Source organism: Diadema antillarum, unplaced genomic scaffold (genome assembly GCF_040938485.1).
Source record: "Diadema antillarum isolate AM-2024a unplaced genomic scaffold, OU_Dant_1.0 seq00000108_RagTag, whole genome shotgun sequence".
In the NCBI taxonomy this organism is placed as follows: domain Eukaryota; kingdom Metazoa; phylum Echinodermata; class Echinoidea; order Diadematoida; family Diadematidae; genus Diadema; species Diadema antillarum.
Window position 1 is genome coordinate 1,365,240 of NW_027271194.1, and position 22,606 is coordinate 1,387,845.

The following is a 22,606-nucleotide window of genomic DNA, read 5'->3' on the forward strand; positions in this document are numbered from 1 at the left end:
GTACAGTAAGAATGGTGACCACAAACAATGTCGAAATTTTGTATATATCCCACAATGCATTGTGCATGTTGCTCCTTGCTTTTTTACCAGCTGTGGCATGCTATGGTTTATTGAATTGGCATTGTGACATAGTAAGTACAGTATGTATGTGAGCAGGTCGGCTCTTCACAAACAATTGCGGCACAAGTCTCGAAATTTTTTATAGTAAGAACGATGAATCAAAAAGATGTGGCCCATATCGTGACCCATATCGTGACCCAAATTTCAAAATTTCTGCAATGAGTACGGCACTATGCAAGCAGACCAGCAGAAAGTGGTTGCCTCGGCAGCAGCTGTTTTCGGGGATCAGATAATTTGGGATCGGCACTCAATCTAATCACATCACCTCTGCCATATCCCTCACATCTCACACACAATGGACAAAAATAAAAGCAGCCTCATGATTTCATTTTCGACAATATTTGAAAATTGCTCGCTCCCTCAAACATCAAATCTTTTTTTAGACATCTTCAAGAGGTTGAGATTTTTTTTTCATCAACAAAAGGCACTGCTCAATATAACTTTCAATGAGAATAACAAAGCCTCACCTGAAGCAATTTCATAAACTTTTATCTAGTTTAATTTTTCCTACAGACCACGCAGATCAAATGTTGCAATTATGAACATTTTGAGCTAGTATGACTTACTTTTGTTGTTCTTTTCTATCAAACAAAAGGGGGAATAAAGTTGTCTCCCCATGCAAAAGTCTTGTCAAAGCCTAATTCGCAAACAGTATGCTACAGTATCTTTGATAAATTCAAACTGCGCAAGAAATAGAAATTTTGGCAACAGTCCTGTTTTCGGTGGTATCTCACACTCTTAAATGAGGTCGTTCTGCCTAAACAGACATGCCCCCTCGTTGACAATGATTGGCTTTAGATATACTGTAAAAGTGGATATTTTTTGCACGATTAATTTTTCGCGCTTGACAGGGTAAGAAGAGTTTCACTTGTTTTTAATTCCGCGGAATCAAGACATCAACTACTGGAACATATGGCAAGCAAAAATATTCGCGTGCTTGTATTTTCGCGCTAGTTTCTGGTTGTGCGAAATGCGTGAAAATTTCAACACCGTGAAAATTTCTACTTTTACAGTAGTAAACAGTACCATTTCATATGCTGTATCACTGACAGGTGTACATTTTGGTCCGGGAAAAGTTCAGAGTAGGAAATAACCTGTTGTAATTCTTTCCTTCTTTTTCCTTTCCAAGCAGGAAGGCTAGTGGCTGCATCAAACAATGACAGCTCATCATTTATCTGACAAGGTATGCACAGCGTGGTTCCTCTGACAAATACATTCCGAGTCCGTGATCTAGCTGACTGCTTGGACACGAAAGGGGAAAATGTTTCCTTGAACTATAAAAAGAGAGCGATGTGAGTGATTGCATCACACATCACTTGTTATAGGGTAGAAGCGCAATGCACGACAACCTTAGTTTAGGGCTGTCAATCTCTGCAGATTTGGAAAGAATGCCAATAAACAATAAAACAGAAAAAAATATTTATTCTAAATATATTGCATATAAACATCAAATTATCTGGTGTATATAGTGGAAAAAGCTGCATTATATATTTTGTGCATGCTTAACTGAATGTTAGAAAAATATCATTTTTTTATTGTTATGAAAAGAAAAATGTGCAAGTTCGCAGCTCCATAACACAATAGATTCTTGATATAGCTTGCATACAATGTACCTTCCAAACTACATGACATGGCTATCAGTGACAGTTTGAATTACAAATTCAAATCAAGCCAGCATGAAACATGAGCTGCTTACAAATATCAAACTTGAATGCCAGACCATGCATCAATAGGCATTTACAAGATAGAAATATGGCAAAGAAAACATGCTGGCACTCCGGGTACAAAGTACTGAGCACAAAAGAAATTGATATTCTTCAGAACATAGGCCTTAATTTTCAATTGTTGAGGAAAGCGAGTATCTGAAACTTTGCATGAAGGCGCACAGTGACAAGAGTTGAAAGTGGGAAACAAAGGCATGCGATTCGTGTCCTTCTAGCTAACAACCAGAGCGGACTATGAGCCCCAGAGCGCGAGGTAGTTGTGGAAAAACAGAAGTGTCGATTACACGCAGCAAATTACACTCGTAGGACTATGTGGAACACGGCTCAAAACATCTATAGGGCTTTTTACACTTGTAAATTTTTGCTTAGCCCCGGACCAACGGTGGGGCTAAGGGGGGGCCTTAGCCCCACCGTTGGTACGGGACTATCCTTAGCCCACTTTCTGTTTACACTCGTTTTTGCCAAAGTGGGCTAGCCCCACCGATAGTACGGTACTATCTGGCCCTGCAAAATAGCAGGGGTTAGCACCGCAATTGCGGTGCTAGCACCGCAATTGCGGTGCCAAGCAAGTGAGTGTAAACAGAACGAAAAAATAATCCTGGGCTAAGCGACGGAGACGAAGTCCGACCCTCACTGACCAATCAGAAACGAGGTAATCAAGTGCTGCCGGTGCGTGCGTGTACGTGTACAGTACACAGCGTAATTATGAATATTCATGTGGTTAGGAATGTCCGGGGCTAAGAAATACAAGTGTAAAAAGGTCAGTTTTCTCCTTAGCCCCGGACAAGAGATAGTACGGGACTAATTGGCGAGTGTAAAAAGCTGAAAAAATTGGTACGGGACTAACGATAGTCCTGGGTCAGAGAAAGTCCGGGGTTAAGAAATACAAGTGTAAAAAGCCCTTTAGAGATTTCATGTTTTGGATTTTACAGTCAAACCTCAAAATGCAGTCTTTTCCCTTCTTACTGCCCTCTTCTAAACTGTGTAATCCAGAACTTAGAACAAATTGGACTGCAGCACAGAGTACGGCCTAATTTATAATCTCTATAGCCTGTTCAGATATATTACCACAATACATTTCAACAAGGAAAAACCATAAACTACATAGACTTAATCATACTGAAGGCATTACTTTTATTCTGACATTCCAGATATTCATTTGATTTGATTTGATTTTCATTTCTACTGGGGGATGATAAAACATCTGTCCTTAGATAGCACTTGCTGCTGATATCCAGCCACAAAAAAAAAAAAAAATCTGATGTTGAAAGTTATCACTAAGACCATATGATTGTACACTATGTATGAGACTTTAGAAGAGGCATATCCCATTTTTTCTCTGATATGTTTTTACAGGTCTATTATATTATCTAATCCAAGTATTCACCACACTTCTTTTGCACTGAGTTTTAACTATGCTGCCCTGCTCACAAATTCACAGACTGCCAGGTACGCTGTAATTAGTGTCACTTGGCTGGAGCTTGGGGGGGGGGGGGGGATACTGATAATCAACATCAATTGTATTCAAATAGATGTCTTCGAATTGAACTCATTTCCCCCATTCCTCTTTTTCCCCCCTCCCTCTCTATACTCTCTCTCTCTCTCTCATTCTGATATCTTCCCTTCCTACAACCTCAAATGCTTAATCTACGATCTCCCTCTCTCTCTCTTTCTATTCCCCAGTCCTCTGCTGTCACGCACATTTAATTTCCTGTTCCTCACCGTGATTCATCAGCGTGGCTCCTCCTTTACCCTTTACCCCGTCCCAAAACCAAGCAACCGAAAGACGTTTCTTTTCCACCCCTCCTCATTCCCCTTTCAAAAAAAGAAAGAAAGAAAGAACCCCCCCCCCCATACACACACAAGCTATTATAGCACAACTATAACAATTCAGTTCTTTCAACATGATTTTACAAGGTATGAAGAGATGATGCGGGAAGGGAAGGGGGAGGGGAGGGGACTGGGGCAGAGGGTCAGACTGCAGACATCAGAGCTCTGTGGTTCCTTGATTCATCGGCTGTCCAGTGGATGGAGCCTTCAGTGGAATCTGCACGCTACGTACAGGGTCTATTCTTAGCCTTCTACTCGCTCTTTCGGCGTGTCACGCGCTGTGGGATTCCGCGGCAGAGACGGAACTGTCTCGCACCAGAGTCGGTCTCTGCGTCTGTATCACATGCAACGGATCTGAGCCAGCTGTGGACCACGTGAGATGTTACATGTGGGACCGAGGCATTGCTCTACCAGTCTTGGTAGTCTGTTCGACACTCAATGCAATGCGTAACTGAATTCTGCATCATCTGTCTACGATGGCTCATTCGCAAGTTAAATGCTATTAATGCTTAACAATGGAATAAGATATCTTGGGAAGTTTTATGTACTTTGTAGATGTTCTTTTATTGCATCCATAATGAATATTTCTTCCCAAGATATTCTTATTCCCACCATCAACATTTCACTATCTCTACCTTGGAAAATCATTGAAGAGTGCTCTTTGACATCTAAAGGTCACTTTCATATTAATAGTCATATTGTAGCTCATTCATAATCTTCATATACAGTGTATGGTGACTATCATATTTGATTAATTTAATTTGTCAGCTCTTCACAAATCAAGAAATTGATAGCAACGAGGGACATGCCTGAATTTAGCATTTTACACAGGGAAAGGGCTTCTTCTCAACAATCCCTAACAATATGCCCTGAATGCCCTTCTTTTCCATTGCTTGTATGACCCTTTTTAGGGACTGGAAATTACCCTTCTCCACATTGGCAATCGATCCCCAATTGATTCGGGATTACCGCTTGAGCTGCTCTTCCTTAGGGAACAAGGGAGGATTAACCAGTTCCCTGCCGAGTCATGCCCTGAAAGGTACAAATTCCGGGGAAGGGGGTGGAGAAGGGGGGTGTAGAGGGCCACATGAATGCCTCAGGCCCATCCCCGATAATAGCTGTGGGATTCAAAGGCGTTAAGATTAGTATATTGATCTGGCGCAGCTCACGTGCTACAGTCCCTTTTCTATCCCTGTATAAAAAGTCCTTTGCTCTTCTTTTTGAACTCTGTGAGCAATCACTCAATACAATCCATCAAGCGTGGATGGTGAGGAAGAGTCGTCTTGGCTAGGGGGCTGTGGATTGTGGTCAACGCTGTTTGTTGTGGCCGGGCTGCAAGTCACAACAGTGTGGCGGACAATCAATAAGGAAAACAGAGGACTCCAAGGACAGAATGTAGGGAAGAACCCCTGGAGAAGGCACCATGTACTCTCTCCATCACTGGTGAAAAGAACCTCAGTTATTATCAAAGTACCTCTCCCTGCAACATGCAACATTAGTACTAAATTTGCACAACTTCTTGAAAGTCACCCTAATATCGTTCCCACAACCCCTGAATAACATAGCCTACATCACCAAGCTATACCACAATCAATGCCAAAAGTTTCCTTCCTCTTTTTGACATATTCTTTTCCTTTTTCAGGCAGTAAACACATATATAGGCCCTAATGGATACATGTAAGATTGCTACATGTAACTCAGTTCAGCACTCACAAACTTGTATGCAATCATATATTGTATGTACCCTGAAGCAAAGGATATACCCATCTGGACTGCACACAACTGTGCCAATTCCCCAGCATTCAAACAAACAAAACAAAACAAAAACACCAATCTCTTCGCATGGCAGAATCACTAAGATAAACCCAATGGAAAAAAGAACTGCACTGTATCAGTGTATCTTGGCTGATTCACTTGTTTTTTATCACTGTATGCTGATCTAGCATTTATTTGAACAAATTTGAGGCACTACACATCCACACAGAAACAAATACATATGAAGTGCATGACTCCCAACGAACATATCTTCTTTTTATGAAGCAGGCGGCAACACTAAGTGAGCACTAAGCAGTGAGACCAATAATATGATATGAATTCATAACAGAGTGTCTGGAAAACTATGGGTGTTGCCCCTCTACCCCACCTGACACCCCTCCCCTCCTCTTCCCCCCCCCCCCCCCCCCTTCACTTTAGCAACGATTGATGACAAAAATAACCAACCTTGAAGCAAGTGACACTACACAGCTCAAAGTTATTACTGTCACAGGTCTTCAACTTCTCTTTCGCTCTCTTCAATTCTCTCCCCTGCTCTCTCCCTCTCTCTCCTATATACTCCAAGGACAAAATATGGTGGTGATGATGATAACGAAAAAAATATATATTATGCCCGTGACCCCAGACACTGCGGACATGAAACCGAGAGTGCAGTAATGTAAAGGAGGCCCAATCAAGACACTTCAAACATGTCTTGACAAATGATGATGAAAGAGAGGGGAAAGGGAGATTTGAGAGCAGGGCGAGAGAAGAAGGAGAAGATAAAACGCAACCCACTGGGGATACCATTACCGCTGCAGACAACTGCATCCTTTCACAAGCATCTCATATAGGAAGGTTTCAGTTCTCTACCACTTGTACAAAATGTGCTGTCTGAGGGGAGGAAAAAAAAACTCTCACTGAAGTTTCTAGCAGGCTATAATATTACTTGCAAGGATCTCACGGCCATATCCCCATCCACACTGTGTTACTGAGTTACAAATATGCACTGTAAAATGCCATACTGGCTATGCTATTTCCTGCTAGAGTGTGAAGGAATTTTTAAATAAGCGCAGTAGTCTATACTTTGAAAAAAAAAAATGTTATCTGAAAGGAAAGTTCATGAACTTAAAACTGTATTAGACTGCTAGCTATAATGTACACGGTCTTTGCAAACTTCAAGGACATTATGGAATCTTTCCCTTCGCATACATTACAGTCGATCCACTGTATATATCATCTTGAGAATTCTGCCTCCCATACCATGCAGGTGGTTCACATAGCACACAAGAACTCTAATGCTGCTTCACATGGTTTGCAGAACGTTGCTATGTTGGAAAGTTGTTTCCACTTGGGCCTTGATATTTGACAGACACAAGTTTAAGTGACAATCAAGCATAGAGAAGCATAGAGCATACAGAATGCCAAGAGGGGGGATGGCGGGGGGGATGGAGGGGGGATGGAGGGGGATAGAGGGGGAGGGAGGGGGGATCATCCTAAAATTTCTGGCAGGATACAATATCATGTATGGGCGCTGAACAGATCTTGGGGGGAATACCGAGTCAGCACGATGCCAACAGGGCGTCAGGTTGCTTCACAGCTGAGAACCACAAAATTGGCAACAGCAACATCCAGCAACCCTGCAGTGGATCGCGAACACAGAGGAAACCGACCAGGTTGGAAGGTTGTCAACGATCTGGGAAAATTCTTCAGGAATGACTAAGCCCTGCTCACTTATCAACACAATATTGCACAGTGGATGGACTCTCATCTACACTACTGGCCTTGTATATAATGAACTATGGAGCATTCTGGGGAGTACGAGAGTATCGAAAACAACAACAAAGAGTTTGGCTTGCAGGTTTTTCTCCATTCTATACTTTTCCTTCCTTTTGCTCTTTTTTTTTTAATCTTCAATTTGGCTGACCGTGATGAAAGCTGGCTAGAAACTTTAAACACGAGATATTCTGACAGACAGACGCTTCCTTGATCAGTCTGGTTTCCTGTGACTTTCACATTGCGTCCAAATCCCACAACAGTTCAGCCGGTTCATGACCAGCCTTTGTTGACAAAAGAAGAAGCGGGATTTCGGCCAGATTTCCAAACGGCAGACAGAAAGCAAAGATGACACAGACATACTCATACACACATACACACACACACACATACACTGTATAACTCACATGCTGTTGCAACATCTACGGCTCGACACTAAAATTTATATTTAGTGGCCCGTTCAGGCCACTATAACAAAGTGGACTCCTGTTATAATGACGTCCTTGCTGCACTCTATGCCCAATTTCTTGTGCAACATCCTCAAATGTCAGCAACATGCTATGCAACAATCCTCCAAAAGTGGCAACATGCTCAAAATAAAATGTGATCACACAAGTAGAAAGCATATCAATGCAAAACTTGACAAACATCATACTACCACTGATACTTATGAAATTTGTGGGCAAAACATGAGACAGAACATCAAACGTAAACACCACAATGGGAAATACAACTTTATAAGTCGCGAAATAATGTGCACTACATGTTCGGGATGTGCACTCCGCGCACATACAATTTTTGTAATATTCTCACATTCAGAGATTACTATAGGGCCTATCCTCAAATTTCAAATTGTGGACCACCCTAAATTGTGTGATATCGATACTCAACACGAGGGCTGCTGTTTAGTGTACTATAAAATCAACCAAACAAAAAACAAGGATTCCTTTCTTGTATTATTTCAGGCCAGGATAGCCTGCCCGTGTACAGGCTTCACTCACAACAAGTTTTATTTGAGGCGGGCTCTATTCATTTCTATCTCAAGACCTCCTCAAAGAATTGGGTTGAAGTTACAAACACACTATGCCAAACTGAAATAGAGTCCAAACTAGTGTAGTCTACAACCAACAATGAATTCGGAAGAAATTACGTCTGAGGTTATCAGCAGTTCAGGTGACTTTGATTTTGCGGCAGTTTGGCAGCAATTACCCCACTGTCTCCTGTATTCAAGCCAAGGATACAAGACAAATTTTGTTAGTTTTTTTTTTTAATGGATCATCGTCAAAAGACACTTCCTTTTTGTAGTGTACTTTCTCTCACGACTGCCTACATAATAACAAAGGTGTTTCACAGCATTTAAACCCGTAAAAAGTTGGTGGCAACCCATGCACTCGCCTGTTTGACACATACCGTATCATTTCTTCTCACTACTTAACTTGAACTACTTCACCCACACAAAAGTTCTCTTATAATACTCTTGTGTCTTTGAATTGTGTTGGCCCAACAAAACAGTCAACTACAGTCTACAGCCTTGGAATAATTTGGCAAAATTGCCATCAGAGATTTAATGGCAAAATTTGTTAATATTATCTCTCCCAACCCCAACCCCACCCCCCCAAAAAAAAAAAAAGAAGAGATAATGTGAAGAAAAATTATTCACTTATCAAAATCAATTATTCTCACTGCTGACAAGTCTTTTCCAAAGAAAGAAACATTGTTTCATGAAAATGGTCTGACATGTAGTATGAGGATACATGTCATCAGCCAGTTTTTTTCTCGCATAGAGTTTGTACATGTCCACACAGCTGTGCTTTTCATGTCATCACTGTACAACAATGCATTTTGTGCTGCTACAATGTAACTAATGCAGACAACATATTGGCAATTCCTCTTTTGACAACACCATTGGAACTAATACAGCACTGGGCCTTTTAGCCACTCTGTTGAAGCATGAATACACACATATTATACACACTGTCTTTCTTCCCATGATTCTGGACACTGCAAATGATCTGAATCCAAACACAGCGAGGGAGGCACCGCCTCAATTCACCTCCTGTTCGTTCCTCGCTCTACTTGTGTTGTAACGATGCTTTATAATAATCTTGTTGACTGATTCTCTTTTATCCACGATTGCATATTCCCCTTTTTCCTCCTTTTCTAATAAACTGTAACCCTCTCTCTCCCCCCCCCCCTTCTTTTTTGCATTCCTCTTTTTTCCCCTAGGACATTATCTTGTCCTTCGTTTCACAAAGGACATATCTTTCACAATAGCCCAGTTAAGCCACTGCGATCGGCTCTTTCTCTTTGGGGCCACTGGCAGACAGTGCCCCCCAACAATAGACCCACTCACACAAAACCGCGCAGGGCCTCTCCTGCTATCCCCCGCACTCCACAATGCCAGCATCTATACAACAATAACACACTGAGAGGGATGACAAACCACGGGTTGGGGCACTGTTGCAACTTCTTTCAAAACAAGTTAACTCCAGGAAGGAAAGGGGGAAAAAAAATCCATACTAGGCAGCAGGGTGACTGAATTTTTATTCTTGGTCCCATCCCAGTCTCTCCAAGGGCATTACGACACAGTGACAAAGTACTTTGATGTACTGAATACAGAGCTAGGATTTCTGCTCTTGTTTGTCTTTCTATTCTTTCCCCTCTAGTACAAGTAGTATCTCCTGTTTTCTTTCTCTCTCTCTTTTTTTTAAAGAACTCGCCTCTCCTACAAAGTATTTCTTTCTCTTTTTATTGAGGTTATAAATGCAGCGATCTTGTGTAACGTAAGCACACACACACACACACACACACACACACAAACAAACAGGCTACAATGATTTGTTGCATCACAACCTAACCATGGATTAATCCCACTCTCAATGTACAGAGATTTCATCCTGGGAATTAGCAAGAAGAGCATGATACTTTCCCTCCAAGGATCAACCAAAAGATGGGGAAAAAACATGCGACAACAGGTAATTTTCTCATGTGCCTAGTATACGTGTGGATGTAGATCTACCTTCCCAGCTTGCTCTGTATTATGAGCAAGATCCAAGTAGAGTCTCCATAGTGATATGTACATATTCCACTTTCATATCAAATGCATACCCAAACTGAGTCAATCTTGCACAACAATGGCATGGCACACAAAGCTATCTGGGAACCTACAGCACAGCATCTCCTTGGCTTTGAAACTGTAGTACTGTGTCACCCCGAGGAGTTTCCCTTCCCCCCCCCCCCCCCCACCTCATCCCAACCTTCAACCATTTAAGTCATTCTATACCAGGTTTTTGCTAACTCAGCACATCTTGTGCAACACTGGATAGTACAATGTATATGTCTGCAATGTCACATTACACGTACATTAAAGCCATACACTCACATACAGAAAGCCATGTACTCACATGAAATGACGAATGTGAAAAAATCTTTCCATGCATGTATATTTCGTTATCCCCTGGGCTACCTGTAGATTTTTACTCCAAGCTTCATGGGTGCAGATCTAGAAATACAAACACTAGATTATAAATTATATACAAGTAGAGTAGGCATCATTTCTCCCTCCCCCTTTCTTTTTGGCCTACAGGAATATTCCATAATCCATCTACAAATAACGTATGACCCTCTGAGAAAGATCCTCAAGTCATAACATGGAGTTTAGATCAGCCAAGGTTAATGTCAACAACATCCTGAAAAGCAGTCCGTATTGGTCTCTATAATATTGACCTGTACACCTGTACTAATCTACAGTCTTGTAGATACATGTACTCCAATGATTATAACTCATGCACTGATTCAGTGCTGGGGGTTTGAATGCACTTTAACATCACAGACAAGCTTCATGTATTTACATGTATACTGTAATTCAAATGTCAGTATGGCAGCTTTGCTCGGAATGGTATTTAGTACCGTAGTAATGCATACCAACATGCACACATACTGTCAAACACATGAATCATTGGTGTCCCCATCCATCATGCAGCAAATGGCAAAATCTGCCATTGTTTGTCAAGCAAAATGACATCAGGGTGCACTAGTTAGTATTTCCTCTCCCTTTTTTATGGGGGGGGGGGGGGGGAAGGGTTACCCCTCCTGTTATTCTTCTTCCTACATTGACACCCTTCGAAGTTGAAAATAGCCTGACAGGTTGATTGATGAACCACAGTGATACAGCTTGCTCAATCTTACCGCGGGGAGATGCGGGAGTGATATGGCAAGGAGGAAAGTTTGCAGACTGACGATGTTGGGACAGAGACAAGGAAGAATAGGGGGAGGGGGGTGGGAGTTGCAGTGATAGCTGAACACACACATGTGGAAACTCCCGCAGAAGAAGCGAGCCAGAGCTTGGCCTGGACTGGAGTCCCCACAGGGCTGCGGCTTCCACAGACAGTGGGTGGGGAAAAGTACACCCAGCATAACGTACACAAGTAGCCTACATCTGGCTTGTAAAGCGTAGAGGAGTAAAGTACTGTACACTGATGCTGGTAACATTTGGGATAATGTCAACAGCATCTAACATTAGCATCTGTGTGGCACTGTAAACAGATAAGGCTGCATGACTTGTTGTTACTTGATCACACCACATTCTCAGTGTAGGGTGCAGAGATACATTGTGCAGTTGTACGTGTACATGAGCAAGGTAATGGTGCATGATTGCATTGGAAACCTTTCCTATCAAATGAGTGCATTCCTCTGAGCAAAGGGTTTCATGTTGCTAAAATGTCAAAATTATATCACAAGGACTTCCAGGAATAGTCACAATGGTCACCAAACCTGACTGAATAGTAATAGTAATACTGTAGGCCTATGTTTATTTCGTGAGGTTTTTATTTTTACAAATTTTGCAAGTAAGCTGCTACTAACGAAATTAAAGACACGCGCAAATAATTACTCTGATCCCAATATGAATGTGACGCACACAAATATATTCCTCCGTTCACTACAGTACTCCACGATCACAAATTTAGCCACTACAGGTAGCAAATTCGTCACGAAGTCCAGATTCGCGGCAATTTAGACTCGCTAAATTAATGCCAAATACAGTAACATAAAAGACTACAATAATACACATCAGCTGACATGAAAAAAACAAAAAAAAAATCTTGAAATAGCAAAGAACATGTACACTGTTTGGAAGAACAAACCAAATACTATAAAGCAAGATCTTTTCACCGCATGAAATTGTCATGAATTGGAGCCAATTTGGTACAGTTTGCATTGTATGGTTACAAAAATTTCCACTTGATACTCTCTTTCTTTTAGACTTTAATGGCTGTAAAAAAAAAAAAAAAGCTATTACTCGATAGCAATACTCAGATGGATGTGTATTTTCCCAGTATTGCTAAAATCAAAACCAACTACCTGAATGCGGCCTTGATAATTCACACTTAGTCCGATGTTAAAAATACTGTGATTGTGCATAGGCCTACTCATACATTTCTTCTCTTTCTATGCTACATGGAATGGCACACAGGCAAATGCTGCTGACGTCAGATTTCAGATTAAGGTGGGTATTTAATACATACAATGAAACATATGGCACGAAAGGGCAAAATCAAAACTGAGAATGCATTGAGCAGGATCATTCAGCTAAAAAAGCAATGAACGTGTTTCACCAACCAGCCACAAGACCCTGTGCTCTACATGTGCACATCTGGAATCATTACATACTAGTGTGTAGTATCAAAACCGCTGCAACTCTGTCCCCGTGATTCCAATGTGAAGATGAAGCTGGGGAGGGGGGGATATTTGCTTAATTTTCCTCTTCTATGAATAGCTACTACCACCTCAAAATAAAAGTAAATAAGAACATGACAGCCGGGTGCAGTTGATATTTGGCACTCCGGCTTCTCTGTACTCTGGTGATGGGAAGGGGAAGTATAAATCAATTACTTGACCAAAAATACCCCAGCATGACTCCTTCCTCCCCCCTCTCACAGTACCTCTTGCAAAGAGCATCTTTTTTTTTTATCCCCCCCCCCCCGCCATCTTTCCCCCCTTTCCCGAACCCCCTTTCCTGTTTCTCCTTCACTCTTGTGGCGCAAGGCATATATGCATACCTTGACAATTATAGCATCGAGTAGGCTTGTGTGAAGAGCTTGTGCGGACAGCAACACAAACTGAAGAGTTATTTTGCCAAAGGTCAAACTCTCCATCTGTCTCTGCCCTCCCTTCCTGGCAAAAACAAAAAACAAAAACAAACAAAAAACAAAACACACACCACACACACACACACACACACACACAAACGAAAACACAAGACAAAAACAAAACAAACAAAACTTTGGTCAAACTGGTCTTGATCTTAACTTTTGAAAGCTTTGGAATTTTGGAGAGGGGAGTGCCCGGCGGGGTTGGAGAGACAGAGTGGATAAAGACTATGTTTTTGCCTTGCCACCTGCCACTTTTGTTTTCCTTCAAATCAATGATTCAAGTCAAAGTGACAAACATCGCAATATAAAAAGAAACAACAAAATGGGGGGGTGCTCTATTTCACATGATCTATGAAATAAATAGAAACATATCAAGGATAAAAGATACATCGGATACCAACAAGAGACCAGGGAATAATTTTCCAACTCAAATTTGATTACTGTAAAAGTGAATATTTTCGCGCGACTAATTTTTCGCGCTCGGCGTTGTTAGAAGAGTTTCGCGTGTTTTTAATTCCGTGGAATGAAGACACGAACTACTAGAACATATGGCAAGCAAAAATATTTGCGTGAGTTTATTTTCGCGCTAGGTTCTGGTTGCGCGAAATATGCGAAAATTTCAACACTGCGAAAATTTCCACTTTTACAGTAGCAATTTCAGCTGCTGAACAATATTCAAATGGTATCCTGTACACTTCTATGGAAGAAAACTTCTACACAACAGTTTTGTGTAGCAGTGGTGTTAAAATGCATAGCAAATTGTGATCCGATACCAGGAAAATCATTCCCTGGAGACTGCTATGTTTACATCCCCCCCCCCCCCCCCCCCCCCGCCACAGTCTGAACAGTTTTACACTGTAGTTGCCTCCTTCATGTACAATTTTGTGTACAAGGTATAAAGTCCTCTAGCCCCCTTCTCCCTACCATATCTCTCTCACTGACCCTTCTTCCTGCCCCTTCCCCCTCCCACCCCCCCCCCCCCCCCCCCCCCCCCCGCTTCTGAACTCTCCCTCTTTCTTTCCTTTTTTTGCCCTCTCTCAAGTATCATCAGAGCAGGAAGAGCGATATGCAGAGCCATCTCCCAGGGTCATGAATAAAGATGAACAGCGACTTTTGCCTGAAAACAACAATGTTGAAAAAAAAAAAAAAAAAAGACCCGGAAATGGCGAGATGAAAGCTAGGGGTTCACTCTCTCAGGGGGAAAAAAAAAAGAAAGGGAATTCTAAGGAAAGTTCCCGCACTCTCATCCATAAATGCACATACATTTTTAGCCATCAATCCCGCAGCTTCGTTCATCCCCAGCACACGCACCACCGAGACAAATAACCAACAAGGACAGGCCACAAGCTCTAATAGTAATTTACCATGATATCAAAAACACTGGAATATGTATAGATGGAACAAGGCTCTGTTTTATGAAGAGTTACAACTGATTATATGGTTGATTTCTATCCTAAGTCTATGGGAACCTGTGTGGTAAGGGAATTTGTACAATCATCTATCTTCTGATAAAATGGGGCCCTGGTATTAACTAGTGGTGGGGGACCCAAGACCCCATATACTGTGGCTGTTCACCTCCCTGGTTAGAGCAAGCCATGAATGCATACACCAGGGCAAGGTGTTAAGAAAATAAAGAGATTCATAGATTAATTCATAAATACAACAAAAGAAACAGTGAGTCGACCAACTCACTTGCTGTATGTGCTGTGCAACTAGCATAGAAGCTTGGCTATTTGTATGCTTTCAATCTAATCACAATACAGTACTACTATGACATAGCAATTCATATTTAACAACCAGCACTCTACAACAATGACAAAGCATGCATGCACACACACACACACACACACACACACACACACTCACACACACACAAACACATACACACACACACACACACACACACACACACACACACACACACACACACACACAATGTACATACACAAGCTCAAACCACTGTCATTGAGTGAATGAAAGTGATGCCATAATTCTAATGTGTACAGTTGTGGTGCAGTACGCGTGACAATTTCATGCTTTCAGTTTCATTCAGTCCACAATGCCACACAGCTGCAGCCAAACAAATTTCTTAGCGGGGACAGGAGACTCAAACAAATTACAATCAGAACAACCCATCCCACACACAATGACATGCCATCTCATTCAGGGTACCTAAACAAGAAATATTAGCATTTCATACAAATTCTCATGATGCAGGATACCAATGTGTACATTTTGCCTCAAGACCCATTCCCCCCCCCCAAAAAAAAAAACAACAACAACAACAACAACAACAAACAAACAAACAAACAAACAAACACACTAGAGGAGCAAATACTGACAAAAGCATTATTTATATATACAGGAACCCATCCAGAACTTTCTGACAAATATTTACAGAGCTCAACATATTTTTCTGTACACACCTAAATAGGGCCTAATACATGTACAGCTGTAGCTCTAACTCACTGATTCCACTGCAAACAATATGACAAGTTTAAAGTCATTGTTCATTTGCTTGCTTTGTTTTGTTTGTTCTTTTCCTCTTTGCTTTGTTTAATAAATATTTTTGATTTCTTGTATTTTGTTGGAATTGATGAAGCACTTTGAGTCTGTACAGAAAAGGAGCTATATATTGGTTACGATTATTATCAAATCATTATTATTGTTATTATTATCATTGTTGTTGTTATCATTATTATTATTTTCTCACTGTTTGATTTCAACTTTGTTAATTTCAATACAGGCACAAGTTTCCAGCCATATACTGAACACACATCTTATATTGTGCAGGATACAAAAGCCTGTTCACAGTACAATGTACATGTACAGTATGTAGGCCCCTACCTCAAAATGCTCGCAGTAATGCTCAGGGCAATTGTGTTGATATCTTATGTATCACATCCATGTGTAGCTTGAACCAATCAACAACATACTCTTTTAGATTTATCCTACAGTGTACATGATCTCATGTACACAACTCCTACAATGTATGCCTACACTTTATAAAGAGAAAACACACACACCCCTCAGTGAACCACCCCTTCTGCACGATATATCCATTATAAACTCGATCTGTAGCCAAATCAACACCCGAGCCACAGTCATCAGTCAAAGCGACCTGGCTTATACATGTACAATTGTATTGACCCATGGCTACACAGTTCCTCATCAACAACCTCCAGTAAATGAATGACAAATTTCGTTAATCATCACCGACAAATAAACAACTAAAACTACTGCAGCTACCTCTCTCTCACTGGATCTGAATGAATTAGCGCAACGAGTTTAGAGCCACTCTCATCACACACAGTTGTTTTATCTCCCTTCACAGAGATTACACTGAGTGATCACTATGTTTGTGTGTACATGTGTGTGTGTATTGTATGTCTGTCTCCTCATACACAATCTGATCAACTTATTTGTGTGTAAAAAAGGGAATACTAGCACATACAATGCAGAGCCTCCAGAAAATGGTTTGTGTGTATGTGTGTGTGTGTGTGTGTATGTGTGTGGGTCAGTGTGGTACAGCCATTGTGTGCGAACAGAGAAGGGTACCCTGTGTGAATAAGTGACCCAGCATGTAAAATGCATGGCTGCCTGGACGAGCCAAATGTGGGAGTGTGTGTACAGGTCGAGTATGGTACCTAGTACGCTTCCACCTAACACAGAACCTTGGCAACAATGTACAGGGGCCTGCATGTGTATGGGAGCGTAATATATCTTGCAGTGTGTGTGTGTGTGTTAGCTACAGTAGTGTGTGTATGTGTGTGTTTTCGTACATGAGTTAGCTTCCCTATGTTATTGCAGGCAGCTGCATACTAAAGTATCCACGCTTGTGGCTTTCCCATATTGAATGTGTAGTGCACCCACCGCAATAAATTAATACCTCATGAGGTGTATATTATGGCAAAACATGCCTAGAGAGCGGCGCTGCTGGATCGTGTCCTATATGATATAAGGATATTGGGATTGTTTTTCATAATTGTGCAAAAATTGCACATGGTGCTCATAATATGCGGTGAGACAAGCCCTGGTTATAAAGCTCTTTGATCCACAGTTCGGCAAGATTCTAAAGGTAGTGAATTTGGTAAACTTATCAGCATATTGGCAATGTAATTGCATCAATGGGCCACAGGCAATATGAAAACAACTTTCCTTGGCAATTTTTCTCAAATGCTGAATTGTTGTACTATCCCATAGGGCCCTATGCCTTTTTCAGCAGTCAGGCTGACTGCTAAAGAACTACACTGTATTGTCAAGTGTTCTAACTCTGTCCAGTGCTACACCAATGTCATTCATACATATTTGTACATGAACATGTACACCATGTTGTGTATTTTGCGGTGGTTGTAATTGAGAGAATTTCGCAGTCAAACAGCCAGTCTAGAATTCAACAACAGAGACGTACTGTACAAATGTGCAGCTTCTCCATGGTGGAATATACCAAAAAGTTTTCCCTTTATCATTCTGTCCCTGTGGTTTTCGATGAGGAATTCAACCACACACTAAACTGCTACACAGTAAGATTTTATTTTCAGACTTGTGAACACCATAACATGTGGTAAAAAAAAAACCAGACTTCCCATTTCAGTTAGCCTCTAGACACAGGTACAAGCTACATTAAAAGCATTTTGTCCAATGGCAAAATCAGCCATCACACTTTTTTCTTTTTCCAAATCGCCCTGTCAGAATGAATCATTTCCATTCTATACCACAGTCTCCTCAGACTGTGCTAGGAAACAACTGTTCAGTTCCTTCTTCAGGAGAGACAAGCACGACAGGAGCCAAGATATAGGACTACCGGTTTTGTCGACAAACACATGAACAGTTGTACGGTACACTGCCCTGCTCACTGTTTTGACATACATGTACCAGCTCTCAGATATTTTTCAGCACCTGCAACTACAGCACAATACACACATATTCATCACTTGCAATGTCTAAGTAATCCGATAACCTATCAACAAAAAAGGTTGCCTTGCCAGAAAGAAGATCATATAACTGTAATTATGCCTATCATCTCTGTAATACAGAAAACATTATGAAGAGACAAGCTGCTGTCACATCATTTTTCCCCCATCTCTGAAAACAGCCCTGCTGCCCTGTACAGTAAATGGCTAACATTGTTTTCGAATGAAATTGAATCACACGCTGTCCTTCTGGGGCAGCAAAGTTTACATCCAGCCCTGAAGCATAGATTGTCTGTACATTGTACTGTACATGTACACATTGTATCCATGCAAAATGGAACTTAGTTTGACAATGTGTGCAAATGACCTGTAGTATGGGTCAGAATGTACATTAGAGGAACAGCATGCTATGACTATATACACACACACACAAGCTGAATGATGCCGACCATACACACACCAGCCTACAAAAATGGCACAAACACAGACAAACCACATGCATAAACACACACACCCTCACACACATACACGCACACACACACAAATGATCAATCACTTTTGGCACTCTGTAGTTGTACAAACCAATCTGCCTTGAAATGGTATATTCAGAAATGAACACACAGCTTTTTTGTCTATTTCCCACAACCACGTTTACACATAACACAGCAGCCAAACCTATAGATACCACTACATGTACCTTATTAACAATGATATTCAGAGCAAACAGGACTGGTGGTGATCATAGGTGCAAGTTTGTAATCTTTATAGCAACAGAACAGAAGCCATGGATTTCAACAAAGTCATTGGTTAATGCACTATTACTAAATTTGCAAAGAGACTACAATTTTGTAGGATATTTCTGCAAAAGAGGCCTCAACCTCTCTAAGGCTTGCAGTCAATTTGTGATCGCTGAGCACTAAAAAACGTGCATCAAAGCTCGACCTCCCATGCCAAAATTTGACAGTGTGCAAAAGTAGGTTTCTACATGTACAGTAGTAGCCGGAAGTATAATCTTGGACAGCATTATGGATGAATTACCGGTATGGGCAGCTTGCCTTATATTCTCCATTCCTGCATAGGTTGTACACATACAGGCCTGTAAGTAAACTCAACATATAAATTATAAACACAGAATACCTTCAGTGTTAGGGAAGCATATAACTGGAATTTTCTGCCTACAGACTTGTAGTCATGGCTTCACCAAAAGGAAGTTGGACATACAATGCAATGGACATGGTTGGACATAACCATAGCAGATTCATCTACAGCACTGTACCAGCATAGCAGCAGCATACAGTGTACACATACAGCCACTACCAAAAATTTAAAAGAAGGCACCTTCTAAACTACAGTAGCTGGAGAGAGATAGATTTGAAAGCTCTGTCGAGAAAGTGCAGGTCACCATGTGGTGTATCAGTGTACTTGACAGCAGAAGCTAGAAGTAACTGCATTTTTTTTTCAGTAATAAAGATAATAAAGTAAATTTGTGGAATTTGCATGAGAAGATGACACTACGGCCCAAATTCACGAAGGTGGTACAAATGAAACCATGGTTTTAACCATGGACAAAAACCATGGAGCGGCAAGTGTCGCACAGAATATTTCGTTATGAAATTGGTCATTTCATCGACAAAATGACAAAATCACAAAATGTTGTCATTTCGTTATGAAATAATAATTTCATCGACGAAATGACTGATTTCGTAACGAAATATTCCATGCGACACTTGGCGCTCCATGGTTTAAACCATGGTTTCATTTGTACCACTGTCATGATTAGTGTCTGTACTATTGCATTAAATCTCATCTTATTCTTATTAGACTATAATTCCATAGAGTCTATAGGGCCACAGAAAATGTAAAGTCGAAAGACACCAGACATAATGAATAGTACAAGAAATGCAGGATAACAAAATCCCAGTTACATGTAGGCCTAGGTAAGCTCTAGTTGCTACTGAATGCTACTTAATTTGGCAAAATTTGTGTAGTTTCTCACTTTAGGATGGAAAACCCGAGTGATACACAGTGTCAGTGAACAAGACTGAAAGTGTAAGCTTCATTATAAATAATCTAAATGAAGGAAAATATCAATGGAACATTGCCAATACCATATCTACATCTACGTCAGGGACTTATTTATATTAAAAAGTGACAATTCAGGTCAACATCATTTTGATCCCAAACTGTTTTCAGCTGTAACAGTGTAGGATTTATCAGTGACACTCACACTGTCACTGAAGCCTGAACTGACATTTGCCAATACGTAGATCTACCATGCAAATCAAGACTAAAAAGTGTTCAATTCAAAAGTGTTATGATAAAATACCACGGACTATGGAGCACATGTTCTGATACATTTGAATTCTATATCTGGAGGTAATTTGGAAAGCAAAGACCATTTAGTCCCGGCCGAGTATCGCTTTGTGAGGCTACATGTGCGTGGTATTCTACGAGCGGCGTTTACTAGACGAACGGAGCAGCAGCGTTTTGTACACGCGAAGTCTTCAAAACATCAAGATTACCTCGTGCAATTTACGTTACTCGATGACCGTCAGCTCATAAAAATTGAACATACTACACTGTAAATACCAACACATTTCATCGCATTTTTTGATGCAATGTGTAGCAGGGCGTGGGCTACTATGATATTTTTACGATAAAATATGATTTTTTTTCGAAAATATTCATCAAAAAGAGCTATAATAAGCGAACATTGCAGGCAAAACACTTCATCACCGACGCAACCCTTGTGCGATTCGCGTGTGATCTTGCATTACCACGCGCTACAACCAACGATTCACGTCAACTTACCGCTTAAATTGCTCCAAAATTTTATCTTCTCGAATATTATCCGGTAAATTTCCGACCCAAAGATGCCTGGTTTCGCGCACCATGCTTGCCATGGGTCATAGTCCCGGTTAAAATCCTTGCAAATATCTCGAAATTAACGTCGTTTTCGGGCGTGAAATCCACATTATTTTTCCAGCGTAGTCGTAGTAATGTTGATAACCTCAGCGTAGTACAGTGGTATCCCGTGTGCCTAGCCGTTAACTTGCAGAGTTATTCAAGAAAACCCTGGCCCAGCGTTCAGGCGCATAGCTGGCTCGCGGTTCGCTCGGGGAAGTTGTGAGACCCAAGTTGTATCGTGGTTTGTGCATGACGTCATCGCGAAAAGAGCGCCTGCCTTGCTGTAGTATGTCGCAGGCACACTCGCGATGTGTTTTCATGGCTCGTATACGGCACACACAATGTACATAGGCGTCATTGTGCACCACACTAGCCGTAATGTATTTACATTGAGCAGTGGAAATTTCCCTGTGCGCGCTCTCCCTGCGACATAACTGCCGAGTTTTGCCCAGAAAATACATATAGATATATGTTTCTCGAAGGATATTAATGCGATTTTATCCTGGAATATACGTGGAACATACTCTGGGATAACTTAATTTGGATTTAGTCGTGATATTTCGTGTAGATTGCTTTCATTTCGGCGGTGAAACAACGCTACAGACAAAGCACTGAGACAAAGCCGTGTAGTAGAAAGCGCCCAAGGAAAATAAATCGGGCGGGGCTGAACAACGAAATTCCTCGGCAAATTTTGATCCTTCTCTGGCGGAATACGGGAATATATTAATAAATATCATCTTTGAAACGAATACCTCATTGATTTCATGACAAGTTAAGCAAGTAGAGAGTAAGAGTATATGGCGTACGATGTACGTTCTCAATTCATCTCAGTGCACACAACGAATTAGCGTACCAAAGAAAATGGCGGCTGTGTCTGTGTTTCTTTATCTTGATCATAATCGACCCACATCGAAATGCATAGCCCGTGTTTCGACACGCTCTTATATTCTTCCGAGCAGTGTTTCGAACTTGAGTCATATTGAGCGTACATATTAGAAAGATCTTTTTTTCGGGTTTGTACATCTGTAGAGAAATGAAAATTGCCCCTATTTCTGACACTTATTCAGGTAGAGTTTCTCGCAGTCACTACCTATGTCAGTGGGAGTTTCTCGTAGAATATGTGTGCGTTCTTTGTCTTGGGTTATCACGGGATCACACGTATACTGACTGGGTAACACTTTGTACTGTCATTGTGTTGACCCAGTTCACATACTGTAGCATAGGCCTACTTCCCTTCTAAACCCAACTAGCTATCTAAACCAGTCCCCTAGAATAAACACAGCCGTCACCATAACTAACATTTGTATGCCAATTATCTTGTCACGTCAATACAAGAAGCGTGGCAATTAATTACAAATGTGTGGTAAGTGCTTTTGTGAGTATGAAGCCTAGTCCATTGTCCATTGGCATATTATATGCATGCCAATCTGTT

General features: G+C 41.1%; 1 protein-coding gene across 1 annotated transcript in view; it reads right to left on the reverse strand.

Moving 5' to 3' along the window:
* Window positions 1–21,823, reverse strand: part of LOC139727010 (uncharacterized) — a 119,349-nt gene extending 97,526 nt beyond the window's left edge. Inside the window, exon 1 of the mRNA XM_071637993.1 lies at window positions 21,079–21,823. Coding sequence (XP_071494094.1) covers window positions 21,079–21,170 — 92 coding nt within the window. The 5' untranslated portion in view covers window positions 21,171–21,823. The remainder of the gene's footprint in view (window positions 1–21,078) is intronic.
* Window positions 21,824–22,606: the final 783 nt, after the last annotated feature.